Here is a 14,567-nt window from a genome sequence, read left to right on the forward strand (position 1 = left end):
GGCTTCAAGCTGGGTACAGGTATTGATAATAACTGACGTTTCAGTGACTAACTCTGTCATAGTCTTCAGAGATGATGCCTGGGCATGTCTGGTCTGGTGGTATTTATACTCCTATATTCCTTCCCTCCTAATTGGTTAGTGCTCATCCAATCAGGTTTCCACTGTCCCATCTTGAATTCCAGTCCGTACTTGGACCATGATGTTGAAGATGGCAGAGTTTGCCATTGAAATGTGAGAAACTTGAGAAGAGTTTATTTGTCCTAACAAAACATATTAGCTGGGCCCTAGGTAATGAACATTTCTGGCCACTACATTACAGGATATGACAATACCACATAGAATTGTACATGAATTTTGAGAATGTTGCTATTGCTGCATGTTGAGGAAAGAACAAATTGGGTATTACATTAAAACTTGGAACCAGATGTAGATCACAACTAATGTGCAGCTTGGCTCCATTTATCTACTTCAGGTCAGTGTATCTCTGGTACCATTGTGCACTCCACTACCAATTTAATTGACAAACTCAATAGCATTCTGACTGATGTGGGGTCACTACTGTTTCTTCATGTCACTGCTGTATCTCCTATGTCTTGAGTTTTAAATTTGTAATTCCTGCTTCTGGTCTTCCCTCTTTCAACCCAACACCCTTCCTTTCCCACACCCTTGCACCCACCACCACCACCAGAGAAGATGCATAACTACTGTCAAATCAATTGTATTAGCAACAGCATGAGAGGTTTGTATGTTATTTTTGTTATTGTTCCTAGTAGTTATAAAACAAAATTCGAGTTGTTTTTTCCCTCCACTGAATTGAGCTTGGTAGCAGTTTGCTTAAGTATTAATGATGGCAAAAAAAAAGGCTGTGTTATCTCAGTTAGATTAACTTGGAGGTCTGGTAGAAACTTGCACTAACTAGAAGACTCCCAGCTGCAGGCTTTTTAACACCATGTTTGAATCCCAGAGTCTCATTTAGCACAGAGTCATGCTCAAACTAACAATAACCACAGGGTTCAGGAACTGAATCACTGAGTACCATATGTCCCTTCCATTTGGGGCACTGAATGCATCCCAGTTATTTTATTTGTGCCATCAAGCAAGTTACTAAAAAAAATTAGTAATGTTTATTCAACTCGTATTTCAACTTGATCTTTCAGCATGTGTATTTAATAATAAATGATTAATAGAAATTTGCTTTATGTATTGGCTTTTCTTTCAGGAAAATATTTCTCAAGTTTGTCTGGGTTTTCATTGTCTGGCATAGTTTAATCTTGGAAGGCAACACCCCTCTAATTTGCAGGCCATGTAGCATATTCCATCAGTACCCAAGAGAGAGAGCTATTGGACAACTGCTCCCATCCTGATACAAAGATATTTTGAAGTCAGCCACAAAGGGCTGAGTTAAAGTGACTCAACCAAGACTTTAAAGATTTTATTGCTATTTTTCTTGTGTGCAAGTTCATCACAATGGTCATCACAATAGCTATCTTAGCAGCAGCTAACCACTTGGACCAACTAATTATAGAAATTGTATTGCACTCTTTTAAATTCAGGACTTTTAAAATAATATGACAGAAATATTGGAAAATAAAAGCAGTTGTAAGCCACTTGAACTTTCAGTCTTGCTCTTCTATTCAAGATAATCGCGGTGGGTGCTATACATTGTTATCATATTGTTTATTCTCTATTCTCTTTGACCTGTCTTTAAAAAAATGCAATAACTCCAATAATCTGTTATCTATCTGATTTGGAAATCCCAATGGTTCAGTATTTGACTCACTAGGTAATGTATACCTTGTTTCATCCCCCCCCCCCACCCCTGCCAGATCCCAGTTTCCTGCCTTTTCTTAAAATTGCCAGTTTACACAAATAAATTATAATATTGTATAGCTTTTAAGTAAATTTAAAATGTGTTGAGATAAAGTAATCAAGGGATGTACAGAAACAGTTATATTTGAATGGCAACATATTCTCGAGCATAAAATAATTTTTTTCTACATCATTGCCTATTGAATATTGTTCAAATTACACATTATATCCGTTTATTAGATTAATATGGTGTGTTTCTGTTTCAGTTTCTTTGCTTTCTATTGATATCCAGAATTAAGCATAAACCATTATACCAGTATTTGCAGGGTATCCATTAGTTACAAATTGGTTCTACTTTTATATATGTCCCTAAGTCAAAAAGTGTCCTTACAAACACGTGGTTATATGGGTGGTCTGAGGTACACACAGCTGGTTCTAGAGATGGGGTGGAAATGGAGGCAGTTGGTTCTGATTTCCTTTCAAATTTTAAGATAAATTAGATTGAACCGCTGTTCTCTTTTCAAAAAAAAATTCTTTGTGGCATTGAATACTCTCATTGACACCTTTTATAAGCCTTGGTATATCTTGCCAAACCTTCAGATTTCTTTTTGCCTCCTATCCTTTTGTAGTGATTCTCTTTTCAGGTTGCGAGGCTTCAATTTGGTCATTTTCCTTATTGAACAGCTGTTTTTCCAGTTCCATAGTCTTCATTGTACAAATCTTCATGAGATTCAAGCCATTCAGTGATGTCATGTTCATTAATATCATATTCAAGTTGATTACCAAGGGCTTCCACTTTCTCATCATTTATCATCTCTTGAAATCTTCAGAAATTATGAATAAAATTAGTACATACTTTCTATCATTCATGCCCGTCTACTTTACCCCAGCCCAAAAATCTGTAGTATTCCTTACCATGTTGTATGACTTCCACAATTCCCTTAGTCTTTGTTTCTGCTGCATCAGTTACATTCATACGAAGGGTGATTGATAAGTTTGTGGCCCAAAGTAGGAATCAACTTCAGAAAACCTAGCACATTAATTTTTTCAACATAGTCCCCTCCTACATTTACACACTTGGTCCAGCGGTCGTGGAGCATACGGATCTTGGACCTCCAGAAAGTGTCCACAGCATGGGTGATTGATAAGTTTGTGGCCTAAAGTAGAAGGAGATGAATTATACAGCTCCCGTTACATGCACATGCAGGTCAACTCTTTGATTATGCAGAAAGTTTGAAGTTAATAACTCGACTCCTTCTACCCTAGGCCACGAACTTATCAATCACCCGTCGTAGCTGAGAAAATGTCTGATCTTGGTAATATGCTTTAAAAATTCATTTATTCCTTTATCTATTGGCTGTTGTATTTGATGGTGAGTACATAACCTTCCAAAAATGTAGGTTGCCTGGGGTAATTTATGAGAACCAATGAAATCTTGAATAGCAAATTCTTGGAAACAGTATCTCTCAAGATTCAGGATTGTTTATTGTCATTCTTTAGTGCACAAGTTTAAAGGAGAACAAAATGACTATACTTGAAGAATGACAAACAATCTTGATTCACGTGGAGAGAAGCGCTCTTCAAAAGAAACAGAATGGTTCATAAGTCAGTCTTCATAATAGGCCAAAGTCACTGAAACCTTTCATTTGGACTTCCAAATAACTGGAATAAATGTTTTCCAAATTCCTTGAAGAACTAACAGGTTCTTAAATGGAGAAACAAGCAAAGCTTGCTATCTCCAAACACATTTCCACCAAGCAATAGGGTCCTCTCATTTGTCCCTTTTATATCCTGGAGTATTATTTTCCTCCTTGAAATATATCATGAATATGTTTCCAATGTAATCCAATCTTGTCCAAACTAAGGGCTTGTTTGGCACAGCAACATTCTGCCGAATTATCTGAGACAAAGTAGCAGGAAGTGAACTCTCTGTAGTGTGGTCTGTACTTGCTGCTTTGCCTTCTACTTTCCTGTTACACAAATTAGACCTTGCTTTAAATTTGTTAAATCACTGTCTACTTGAAGACAATTTTTCACTTGTTTAATGCAACGTGGTGCTTGCATTGGGGTTTGATGTAGTGTGATGGTATTGAAAAGAATTGCAAACACTGCTCTCAATATGGATGATATCTCTTTGCCTTCATAACTGCTGATTTTCTCCAGCGTATTGTACTTCTCTCACAATGAATGCGTGGCAGGAAACTTGAGTTATCAATTGTAATCATTTGCACTGTGCACATAGGAAGCTGCCATTTGTAGGAACAAACTTAAGAACCCGTTGGAGTTTGGAAGTTAGGTGCACTTGTCGTTATGGAATATTTGTAGGCCTGTGTCTTTCTGAGTACAATAGGATTTCAGAACACCTGAAGCAAAATCTTATCAGGATCTTTATTGGCTAATCTTATAAAAAGATCAAGTGTTGGTAGGGAAGCTCTTTTGAATTGGTAGAAAATTCTTTTACCTACAAACTAATTTAGAATAAGATACAGATTGTGGAAAAGCTTGTATATATTGCTTAGCCTGAAAGCTACAGCTGGTTTTACAACTTAAAGCACCAGATTTGTGTTTGGCCAAATTGAATGTCTGTGTACATGAGCTATGGATGTATAAAACAGTTCATTAATTTGCATGTTGAGATGAAGAAATTTGTTTGTCTAATCACTCTTGTGAAAATATAATAATAAAAAAATCTAAGCATCTTTTTTTTTGTTCAGGCAAGAGAATATGCCAGGCAGGATGTTGGAATGCTCCTCTTGCAGGATGTGAGAAGTCAAGGAGACCTCCGGTGTCCCTAGCAACGATACCTGCAAGAAGTGCATCCAGCTGCAGCTCCTAACAGACCGCGTTAGGGAACTGGAGCAGGAGATGGATGACCTCCAGATCATTCGGGAGACTGAGCAGTTTATAGATAGTAGTTTCCGGGAGGTAAAGACACCTAAGGAACAGGGCACAGCTAATTGGGTTACCGTCAGGTGAGGGAAGGGGAAAGGGCAGGTAGTGCAGGGTTCCCCTGTGGCCATTCCCCTCCAAAACAGGTATATTGATTTGGATACTGTTGGGAGGGATGGCTTACCTGGGATAAGCTGCGGCAGCGGGATCTCTGGCACTAAGTCTGTTTCTGTGGTGCAGAAGGGAGGGAGGAAGAAGAGGAGAGCAGTAGTGATAGGGGACTCCATAGTCAGGGGTACAGACAGGAGATTTTATGTTCGTGACAGAGACTCCCGGATGGTTTGTTGCCTCCCGGGTGCCAGGGTCAAGAATGTCCCTGATTGCGTGCACAGCATTCTGAGGTGGGAGGGTGATCAGCCAGATGTCGTGGTACACATTGGTACCAATGACATAGGTAGAAAGAGTCAGGAAGTCCTGAAGAGTGAGTACAGAGAGCTTGGTAGGAAGTTGAAAAAGAGGACTTTGAGGGTAGTAATCTCCGGATTGCTCCTGTTCCACGTGCCAGTGAAGGTAAGAGTAGGATGCTCTGGCAGATGAACACGTGGCTGAGAAACTGATGTAGGGGCAGGGTTTCAGATTTCAGGATCATTGGGACCTCTTCTGGGGCAGGTGGGACCTGTGCAAGGGGACCAATATACTTGCAGGGAGGTTTGCTAGTGTTATTGGGGAGGGTTTAAACTAGATTTGCAGGGGGATGGGAACCAGAGTGCCAGAGTAGATAGTGGAACGGGGGTAAAAATAAATGATGTTAGTTGTTCATGCAAAGTCACAAATAGTAAGGTTGTGTGTGGTGGTAATAATCTTCTGAGGTGTGTCTATTTCAATGCAAGGGGTATTGTGGGAAAGGCAGACGAGCTGAGGGCCTGGATTGACACATGGAATTATGACATCATAGCCATTACTGAAACTTGGCTACAAGTGGGGCAGGACTGGCAGCTCAATGTTCCAGGGTTCTGATGTTTCAGATGTGATAGAGGCAGAGGGATGAATGGTGGGGGGGGGGGGGGTGGCTTTGCTAGTCAGGGAAAATGTTACAGCAGTGCTTCAGCAGGACAGATTAGAGGGCTTGTCTTACTGAGGCCATATGAGTGGAGCTGAGAAGCAGGAAAAGTATGACCACATTAATAGGGTTGTGTTGCCTTTATGGCATTTGTTTAGTTTATAATATTTTTGCTTTAGTAATTTGTTTGTTAGCATTTTTTAATTAAAGTTAGGATTGTTTAAAGTAAATTCGTTGTCTGTGATATATTGCGGCATGCGATGGCGTCACACCCGGTTTCGCCGCGTCTTGTGGGAAAATACCAGTTTGGAGAAGCGGGAAGGAGGGGGCTCACATGTGCAGGATCAGCACAAGAAAAGTTTTTTTTCTACGCGCTAGAAATATCAGTGAAGCAACGCCGTAAGTTCATGAGATAATCGATGTGTTGAATTAAAAATGTTAACGCTGATTCTATTAAAAGTAATGACGGTTGATAAGGTTTATGTTTTCGTTAGTTAAAGAGTTGCGGATAGTTTGTGTTGAAGTGTATTTAAAGCAGTCAATGGCGTAGGTAGATTCTGACTGTATGCTGCACTTTAATGTAATGTAGTTGTTGTAGTTTTACTTTTGCAAGTATTTACGATGTAAATGTGATATCAAGAAGGAAACAAATACTGTATACATTTTGTATTGTTTTATCAACAGTTTTCACCATACGTTAATGTGGAAGAGTGAACAGTAAACGGTTAATCTTACTGCGATCCTGTTTTCATTGACTACGGTTTACCTCTGTGTTTAGTTCAGAGTTCTCTTACACCTGAGCGAGAACACTACAAGGGTTGTATTATAGACCACCTAATCGTCAGCGAGAATTGGAGGGGCAAATCTGCAGAGAGATAACAGACAACTGCAGGAGACAGAAAGTTGTGATTGTAGGGGATTTTAATTTTCCACACATTGATTGGGACTCCCATACTGTTAAAGCTCTAGATGGGTTAGGGTTTGTGAAATGTGTTCAGGAAAGTTTTCTAAATCAATATATAGATATACCAACTAGGGAGGATGCAATATTAGATCTCCTATTAGGAAATGAGTTAGGGCATGTGACAATTGTGTGTAGGGGAACACTTTGATTGCAGTGATCATAACGCCATTAGTTTCAACTTGATCATGGATAAAGGTAGATCTGGTCCTCAGGTTGAAGTTCTAAACTGGAAAAAAGCCAAATTTGAAGAAATGAGAAAGGATCTAAAAAGTAGATTGAGACAGGTTGTTCTCTGGCAAGGATGTGATTGGTAAGTGGGAGGCCTTCAAAGGAGAAATTTTGAGAGTGCAGAGTTTGTATGTTCCTGTCAGGGTTAAAGGCAAAATGAATAAGAATAAGGACCCTTGGTTCTCGAAGAATATTAGAACTCTGATAAAGAAGAAGAGAGAGATGTATAACATGTATAGGCAACAGGGAGGAAACAAAATGCTTGAGGAGTATAAAAAGAGTAAGAAAATACTTAAGAATTCAGGAGGGCTAAAAGAAGACATGAGGTTGTTTTGATAATCAGGGTTAAGGATAATCCTAAGAGCTTCTACAGGTATGTTAAGAGCAAAAGGATAGTAAGGGACAAAATTGGCCCTCTTGAAGATCAGAGTGGTTAGCTATGTATGGAACCAAAAGAAATGGGAGAGATATTAAATGGGTTTTTTGCATCTGTATTTACTAAGGAAACTGGAATGGAGTCTATGGAAGCATGGCAAACAAGTAGGGAGGTCATGGAACTTGTACAGATTAAAGAGAAGGAGGTGCTTGCTGTCTTGAGGCAAATCAAAGTAGATAAATCCTCAGGACCTGATGGTATTCCCTCAGACCTTGAAGGAGACACGTGTTGAAATTGCAGGGGCCCTGGCAGAAATGTTTAAAATGTCGATATCCAATGGTCAGGTGCCGGAGGATTGGAGAATAGTTCATGTAGTTCCATTGTTTAAAAAAGGCTCAAAAAGAAAGCTGGGAAATTATAGGCTGTTAAGTTTGACATCGGTTGTAGGTAAATTATTGGAAGGAATACTAAGAGATAGGATCTACATGTATTTGGATGGACAGGGACTTATTAGAAAAAGTCAGCATGGCTTTGTGCATGGTTGGTCATGTTTAACCAATCTATTAGAGTTTTTCGAGGAAGTTACCAGGAAAGTGGATGAAGGGAAGGCAGTGGATGCTGTATACATGGACTTCAGTAAGGCCTCTGACAAGGTCTCGCATGGGAGGTTAGTTAGGAAGATTCAGTCACTAGGTATACATGGAGAGGTAGTAAATTGGATTAGACATTGACTCAATGGAAGAAGCCAGAGAGTGGTAATGGAGGATTGCTACTCTGAGTGGAGGCCTGTGACAAGTGGTGTGCCACAGAGATCAGTGCTGGGTCCATTGTTATTTGTCATCTATATCAATGATCTGGATGATAATGTGCTAAATTGGATCAGCAAATTTGCTGATGATACAAAGATTGGAGGTGTAGTGGACAGTGAGGAAGCTTGCAGAGGGATTTGGACCAGTTGGAGGAATGGGCTGAAAAATGACAGATGGAGCTTAATGCGGACAAATGTGAGGTATTGCACTTCAGAAGGTCAAACCAAGGTAGAACATACAAGGTAAATGGTAGGACACTGAGGAGTGCAGTAGAGTAGAGGGGTCTGGGAGTACAGTTAAATAATTCCTTAAAAGTGGCGTCACAGGTGGATAGGGTCATAAAGAGAGCTTTTGGTACATTGGCTTTTATAAATCAAATATTGAGTATAAGAATTGGAATGTAATGGTGAGGTTGTATAAGATATTGGTGAGACCGAATTTGGAGTATTGTGTGAAGTTTTGGTCATCTAATTACAGGAAGGATATTAATAAGGTTGAAAGAGTGCAGAGAAGGTTTACAAGGAAGTTGCTGGGACTTGAGAAACTGAGTTACAGAGAAAGGTTGAATAGGTTAGGACTTTATTCCTTGGAGCGTAGGAGAATGATGGGTGGTTTGATAGAGGTGCATAAAATTATGATGTGTATAGATAGAGTGAATGCAAGCTGGCTTTTTCCACTGAGGCTAAGGGAGGAAAAAAAACCCAGAGGTCATAGGTTAAGGGTGAAGGGGGAAAAGTTTAAAGGGAACATTGGGGGGCTTCTTCACGCAGAGTGGTGGGAGTGTGGAATGAGCTGCCAGATGAAGTAGTAAATGTGGGCTCACTTTTGACATTTAAGAAAAACTTGGACAGGTATCTGGATGAGAGGGGTTTGGAAGGATATGGCCCAGGTGCAGGTCAGAAAAATGGTTTGGTGCAGCCAAGAAGGGCCAAAAAGCCTGTTTCTGTGCTGTAATGTTCTGTGGTTCATCAAGTTAATGTAATACTTGAAAATGTGGTAATGGACTACATTTGTGAATTGTGGCATTGGTTGCTTTCAGTGTTGAGGTGAAGAAGGCATTGTTTTTTATTTGCGCTATATCACTTGGTAATCTTTCATTATATAATGTATCACTGTATATTTTTGGGAGAGCATCTTTCTAAAAGTATGAGAGATACTAGTGCTAGTACACTTGAACCTACTTGCCTTGGACATTTATTTCTGCAATCATGTACCACAGTAGAAGAGCCTTTACCTGTAGAAATGCTGACTTTGCTTCTCCTGACCCTAGTATGAATTTTGAACAGTTCATGACTTTTGCATAGATAAGCATTTTTTTTTGCAAAACTACAGTTTTGCTGATCTTTTAATATAATTTAACTGCATTCTATTTGTATTTCTTTACAAGAAATGCCTCTAAATTATGCATTTCTAATCATTTCAGCTCTTCATAGGGATGATGTTCACAATTCTGAAAGCTAGATATCTGCACTTTCCCTTTTTCATCCGACTCATTTACTGCCTATATGAATGTTCAACAACAGGGTACACTTAACAATGGCATCAGTGGTTAGTTGTATTTCCAAAAAGTTGATAGAATAAGTTTGTGACTGAGCAGTACACTACCTATTTGACAATAAATTATACATTATGGATTATTTTCCAATTAATTTGGAAATAATTAGACTTGGGTATTTTCTTTCCCTTTTTTGTCTTTACAATCAATTACTTTTTTTTTTACTAATTGTGAGTTTTGCTTGTTGTGAAGGTGTATAATGACAGTCAAGTCAAATTCAGTTTTTTAGTGGATTCTTTGAGAATGAACTGGAATCGTTATTTATTTCCACAAATCCACCCTCAATGTGAGTCATGTTCTGGATGAGGTTATCAAATTATAGACAGTCTGTTAATACAACTTTATTTACCTGGTATATAAGAGTTCTGACATAATATTTTAACAAGTTGAACTTGAGCTCCAAAAGTTTAGCCCTGTGAAAAGTTACAGGTGTAACAACATGGTCCAGTTTTGAAAGATGCAGCTTACCTAGCTTTAAATTTTTTTCCATGGAAAATGAAATTGGGCATCATGCTCTGCTTACAAGGATTAGTTACCTCAGCACAGTTACTAAGTATCTTATTTTTTTTTGTAGGAGAATATATCAAAAACTGGAGACCAAGGTACTTTCTATTGAAGACTGATGGATCCTTCATAGGATACAAGGAGAAACCACAAGATGCAGATTTACCATACCCTTTGAATAACTTCTCAGTGGCAAGTAAGTCTTGAATAGTTATGTTTTTTTTTTAGTTTTCCTGATACTCACAGTAATATCTCAATGTGATTTTCTTTTTTTAATTCCAGTGCTCTGAGCCATCATTTTTAACATAACTTGATTTCTGTTAATGTAGTGACTTGGAAGTCTAGAGCAGGGATGGCCAACATATGGTGCATGCACCAGAAGTGGCGCATTGGATGATTAGAAGTGGCACATTGCACCCCAGTGGTGATAATAAAAGAGCTAGAAATGTATTTTACTGAGAATAAATCTAAAACTTAGCAATTATTTTTAGCAGTTTTATTATGTGCACATCTTTTGGTGAATGTTACCTTCTTTCACATTAATCTGTTTTCAATTTAAAAATGTTCAATGAGTCAAACTAGGAAAGAAGGACATTTGTTCTGCAGTTGTTCTATACTCGTTTGGTGCTTGTTTGATCCTGAGGTGCCAGGTGTCTGGAACAGTACAATTGACACTCGTGCTCTACAGAGTTGTGCTTTGTTTGTCCGTTGTGAACATTTGCAGTTTTGTACTTTTTCGAAAAAAAGCCTGCTACGTACATGTAAAAGTATCATTAGCAATAGAATACCTCTGGAGTCTGGTGTTGCTGTTAACAAATCACTATTTTATTCGTAACTACCAAATATAGTAATTTAAACCAGGTAAATCAAGAGTTAGCAGTATTATGCATTTATAGGTGTAAAAATAAAGTTCCCAAACTCATTCAAGCTCAAGTGGCAAGAGTTAGAGACGTACAATGGTATATAAGAAAATTCAGTTCAATCCTCTGGTTAATTAATGTGAGATATTTGTAATCCAAAGGTGAATGTTGTGAGAAGGCAATTACATCGATATTCCACAACAGCAATACAAAATAACAATTGCAGTAGGTTTTATCTCCGAAGTTGTTCCACTCCACACGTGAAGTATCACTGACAGTAATCTTCAATGAATATCGTTTCAACACAAGTGGTACATACCCGAATTCAGCTATGGGACATCCCAAAGTGGTGGCCACAGGATACTCAAACTGAATCCACAGATGGATCATAGCATCACAAAGGGGACCCTCTTCCAGGGAAAACTACCACCCAGGCAAGGGTACACACACCAGTAGATTCCACAAGGTTACCCCAACATGATAGCCACTTACCCAGTTCCATGTCATACGAAGTAACTCCAACAGTGATTTGCCACAGGGGTGCCTTCTTCGGTGAAATACCACACCCAGACAAGGGTAAACACACACGTGGTATTCACAAAGGTTTCCCCCTCACCAGAGAACCCACTGCTGTGGATTAACTATGTGACAATCACACTTTCGTATTAGAATGGAATCAAACCCACCCTTACGGGCGACTTGGAGAGAGAGTCCAAACAGTGATCTCTTTGTCACTAGGTTTCTTCTGTTTCAAACCTTCCTGTCCTCTCCCCTCTGCAAACTTCTTCTATTTATCAATACTCTGGATCTATCGCAACTCACCCCTTTGGGCTACTGAAAGTTTAAACCAGCGACCGCACTCACTGGTGTCTTCCATTGACCAAATCTATCTTGACTTTGACTGTGTGTGTCTCTGTGTCATTGTATTTTCAAAACTAGCTGCAGAAAAAATGTAAACATTCATTGTCCGTCAAATAACTCCACCTCTCTCACCATAGTAACCAAACAATTTTGTAGTCCGTAGTAATCCAACAGTGTCCAAAAGTCAGTCTCATTCTCTTGACGTTTTAAAGTGACAGTCCACAGACAAAATGAACTCTAGGGGTATATAACAAGCCTTGTTTTTATATTCGGTTACCCGTCACAGTGGAAAAGAAAATGAGCAAAAGAAAAGCAGAAAGTGATTTCAATGAACAGTGGGAAAATAAGTTCTTATTTATAGCAGGTCTGTCAGGAAAACTGTTGTGCATTGTTTGTGAAAACACTTTCTCACATAATAGAAGACATAATCTTAATAGACACTATACAACACAACATCAGACTGAAATAGAAGGAAACTGAAGCTGTGCTTGGGTCTGAGTTACAGAAAGAATATGTGATTAAGAAAAAGGAAGACAAAATATGTTCGTTAAAAGAAGCTGTGAAAGTTTGGCGATGCCAGAAGTGTCCTATGAAATTGCTTTAATGTTGGCCAAAAAACGGAAGTCTTTCTCTGATGGAGAAGAAATTGTTAAGCCTTGTCTCCAAATATTTGCAAGATGTCTTGGTGATAAAAATATCGAAAGGAATGTAGAGAAATTTGCTCTGTGAAGGCATCAGTTCCGAGACACACCGAAGAACTGTGTCACGATGTATCTGAGCAACTGAAAGACCTTGTCCATGCTTGTACTTTCTTTAGCTTTGGACGAATCTGCTGACGTATGTGATGTAGCCCAGTTAAACATTTTTATAAGAAGAATTGATGATAATTTTAGCGTTTTTGAAGAACTTATTGGTCTTGAGTCGCCTCATGGAAAAACAAGAGGATCAGACATATTTGACAAAGTAAAATCATGCCTAGAAAATCTACAACTAGATTGTAGTAAACTCATCGGTGTTTGCACTGACGAAGCGCGTCAATGATAGGTAAAGCCACTGGGACTACAGCCTTGCTTGAAAACTTTTTAGGTCGTCCTCTACTAAAATATCATTGCATTATACACCAAGAGTCTCTGTGTGGAAATACTTTAAATTTGCAGCATGTTATGTTACTGGTTGTAAAATGTGTGAATAAAATTAGAGCAAGAGGATTAAACAGACGAGAGTTCAGAGAATATTGTGAAATGTTAGATTTGGAATACGGCGATCTTGTCCTTCATTGTGCGATGCGCTGGCTTTCTAGAGGACAGGTTCCGAGGAGAGTTTGGAAACTGAAAAATACTGTTCGTAATTTTCTAGAAGAGAAAAATGCGTTGCCTGAGGAAAGAGCCCTTTTATGTGATGACAATTGGCTCTTTGATTTAACATTTTTATTTGATGTTCCTAGCCGTCTCAATGATATAAATTTGAAACTCCAGGGTAAGAACAAATTGTTTCCCAGCTTAGTAAATCATATCAATGCATTCAAGATGAAGTCAAAACTGTTCACCTCTCAGTTAGAAAATGAGGATTTAAGCCAGTTTCCGCACTTAAAAGAGCAGAGTGAATGTGCTGAGATGATGGCAATTTTACAAAATATATTTGAAAAAAAAAATCAGGTTATTGCAAGAGTCATTTGAAAGTCTTTTTTGTGAGTTTACTTAAGAAGACTGCATACTTGCATTTATAAACCCATTTTCACCTGGTGAACAAAAAAATCATGAAGATGCCTAGTAACATACAAATGGAACTTATTGACTTGAAATCGAATCAATTATTGAACATGAAATTTGATGAGCTTCCCTCTGTCTCAAATGCTTCTGACAGGATTAATTTCTGGCAATTATTACCCTGTGAACATGTTCCAGAACTACGAAAATTTGCCCAGAGTTACATCTGTTGTTTCAGAACGATGTACAGATGTGAACAAGAATTTTCAGCCATGAAATTGATTAAAAACAAAATGAGGTCGTGATTGACTGATTCAAATTTGAAGAACACTCTGTTGCTCTCAGTAACTAATTTAACTCCAAACATTAAAAGCTTGGCGAAATCAAAATAGACTCAAAAGTCTCATTAAGGTAAGTAATGTTTATCTTGTTTTTATTTTAATCAATATCATGTAAAATGCTAAATATGTCTATATTAACATATTTTTCCAAGAATTGAATGGGGGTGCAAGAGTTGTATGGCGCATCTGAACTCATGTGTGGAAAAAATTGACGCCTGGAGTGTAAAAGGTTGGCAACCCCTGGTCTAGTTTGTATGATAGAGTTTGGCTGAAAGGCCTGTTTCTGTACTGTATAACATTATGAATGTATAAATTCATAGTTAAAGACAGTGTGTCTACTGGACAGAGCATTTTGGTATTCTTTCAACAATGTGTGTGAAATAGGAACGAAAAGGAAGGGAAGACTCTTAAATTTGCCAGACTACTTGTCAAATGATGGGGTGTTATCCCATTGAGCAATTGAATTGTTTTTTAACTGTAAGGGAGATCATGATTTTCAAATGTAGTATGAATAAAAATTGCAACCAGTTGAATATTAACTTGATATTGCCTAATCCAAATGTGTAGTTTCATATATACTTGTTAAGCCTTGTAAGCTCAGTTCA

General features: G+C 38.3%; 1 protein-coding gene across 8 annotated transcripts in view; it reads left to right on the top strand.

Annotated features, from left to right (window-relative positions):
- Positions 1-14,567, top strand: part of LOC132402664 (RAC-gamma serine/threonine-protein kinase) — a 402,615-nt gene that overhangs the window by 165,210 nt on the left and 222,838 nt on the right. For 6 of the 8 annotated variants that reach the window (XM_059985594.1, XM_059985597.1, XM_059985598.1 and 3 more), the window contains one exon: positions 10,265-10,390. The exons of 1 other annotated variant lie outside the window; for it this stretch is intronic. In XM_059985594.1, the coding sequence (XP_059841577.1) occupies positions 10,265-10,390 (126 nt within the window). Of the gene's footprint in view, positions 1-678; positions 740-10,264; positions 10,391-14,567 lie in introns of those variants that run through there. One more of the 8 variants, XM_059985595.1, reaches the window with a different exon arrangement.

The sequence above is a fragment of the Hypanus sabinus genome, chromosome 12, assembly GCF_030144855.1.
Source record: "Hypanus sabinus isolate sHypSab1 chromosome 12, sHypSab1.hap1, whole genome shotgun sequence".
Lineage (NCBI taxonomy): Eukaryota > Metazoa > Chordata > Chondrichthyes > Myliobatiformes > Dasyatidae > Hypanus > Hypanus sabinus.